General features: G+C 33.1%; 1 protein-coding gene across 1 annotated transcript in view; it reads left to right on the top strand.

Moving 5' to 3' along the window:
- Window positions 1–2,500, top strand: part of LOC119570500 (dual specificity protein phosphatase 23-like) — a 5,198-nt gene that overhangs the window by 207 nt on the left and 2,491 nt on the right. The window contains exon 2 of the mRNA XM_037918207.1: window positions 1,645–1,816. Coding sequence (XP_037774135.1) covers window positions 1,645–1,816 — 172 coding nt within the window. The remainder of the gene's footprint in view (window positions 1–1,644; window positions 1,817–2,500) is intronic.

The raw sequence follows: 2,500 nt of genomic DNA, 5'->3' as shown, positions 1-2,500 counted from the left end.
GAGTACATCCATATACATGAATACATGTATATCCAGACACACACATATATGTGTATATATGAACACACCCCACATGTAAATATTTTAAAGACACACACACACACACACACACACACACACACACACACACACACACACACACACACCCCAAACACACAACACACACACACACACACACACACACACACATATATATATATACATGTAAATATAAATATACGAATATATATATATATATATATATATATATATATATATATATATATATATACACACACACATATATAATTATACATATATGTGTAGATGTACACACATGCGTACACCCACACACACACACACACACCGACACACACACACACACAACCACACACACACCACACACCACACACACATATTATATATATATATATATATATATATATTATTAAAAAAAAAAAAAAAAAAAAAAAAAAATATATATATATATATATATATGTGTGTGTGTGTGTGTGTGTGTGTTGTGTGTGTGTGTGTGGTGTGTGTGTGTGTGTGTGTGTGTGCGTGCGTGGTGTGTGGTGTGTCTGTGTGTGTGTGTGTGATTATATATACGTATAAAATATTATATGTATATATAAATATAAATATACATATATATACACACACAAACATGCACACATACACAGTATATATGTATATATGTATATATATACATATATATATTGTATACATTCATATATTTATATTTATAATATATATATATGTATACTGTGTATGCATACACATATACGCATGCATATACATACACACACACACACACACACACACACACACACACGCATACACACACACAAAAGATACACATATACACATACACACACAACCCCCCCCCCACACACACACACACATTAGCATATACATATATTTAGATATATATTTATGTATATTTATATAAATGTATATATGTATACATGTATATATATGTATATATAAACTTATATACAGTATGTATGAATGAATATATAAATGCACATAACTATGTATCTATATACACACAAATATATATATAAAGATAAAACAGATAGATAGATATAGATACATGCATATATGTGTGTATATTATATATAATATATTATTATATATATATATATATACATATACATAAATATGTACTATATTATATATATATATATATATATATTATATATATATATATACATATATATAGTTTATATATGTACACACAAAACACACACCCCACACACACATATATATAATATATAATATATATATATTATTATATCATATATATATATATATATATAATATATGTATATATGTGTATATATACATGCATATATATATATATATATATATTATATATTATATATATTACATATATATATATATATATATGTGTGTGTTGTGTGTGTGTGTGTGTGTGTGTGTGTGTGTGTGTGTGTGTGTGTGTGTGTGTGCATGTGTGTGTGTGGGTGTGTGTATGTGTGTGTGTGTGTGTGTGTGTGTGGTGTTGTGTGGTTTTGTGTGTGTTTGAGTGTGTGTGTGTGTGAATCTGTTTGTGTGTATGTCTATCTAGATACAATTTTACTTTTGTTCAGTTATCCGATCATATACATTCTAGCTTTGTCTTTTTCCTCTGCCTAGGAATAAGGGAGTCCGAGTGCTCGTGAGCCTTTGCGTGGAGAGGCGGCCCCACAGGTCGGCGAACAGGCATATGGAGTGTCACGTAATAGACGTGGAAGAGTTTGAAGACCCTTCAGTGGAGCAAATGAAGGAATTCATTTCTATCTGCGAGAAGGCTCGAGTTGAAAATAAGGTATACCTATAATAAAAACTTTTAACCACAAAAAAATGGGGGGAGGGGTAATTTCTATGACAATAAAAAGAAATGATTATTCATAATAGAAACTGATTTCAAATTTATATACGCAGTCTCTCTAACTCCCCTCCCCTCCCCTATCTCTCTCTTTCTCTCTCTATCTCGATCTATCTATCTATATAAGTATGTTTATGTGTACTGGGGGTGGGGGCATATGTATATATATACGCACACACACACACACACACACACACACACACACACAACCACAACACACACACACACACACGCGCACACACACACACACAAATGCACAAAACACACACACACACACACACACACACACACCACACACACACACACACACACACACACACACACACACACATATATATAAAATGACTACCGCGATGGTCCAGTGGTTAGAGCATTAGACACGACCCTTATGGTCCGAAGTTCAATTCCCCATCGCGGCAGTCGTATAAATGCCTTCTCTCTGACTGCTCGTTCGAGCCCGATCTCACGGCGAGAAAATGATATATCGCATTGAGAAGTCAAGCGCAGGTGTGGTAGGAAGTCGCCGCCGTGGCACAAAAAGTATTAGCGCGCCGAACTGCGATTGGTTAGGAAGGTCAAATAACCTCTCAAATAATGAATATATATAACACATACTTATACATG

This window comes from Penaeus monodon, unplaced genomic scaffold (assembly GCF_015228065.2).
Source record: "Penaeus monodon isolate SGIC_2016 unplaced genomic scaffold, NSTDA_Pmon_1 PmonScaffold_294, whole genome shotgun sequence".
Classification (NCBI taxonomy): Eukaryota; Metazoa; Arthropoda; class Malacostraca; order Decapoda; family Penaeidae; genus Penaeus; species Penaeus monodon.
The sequence above is the reverse complement of the archived record's forward strand: the minus strand, read 5'-3'. Positions and strand labels throughout refer to the sequence as shown.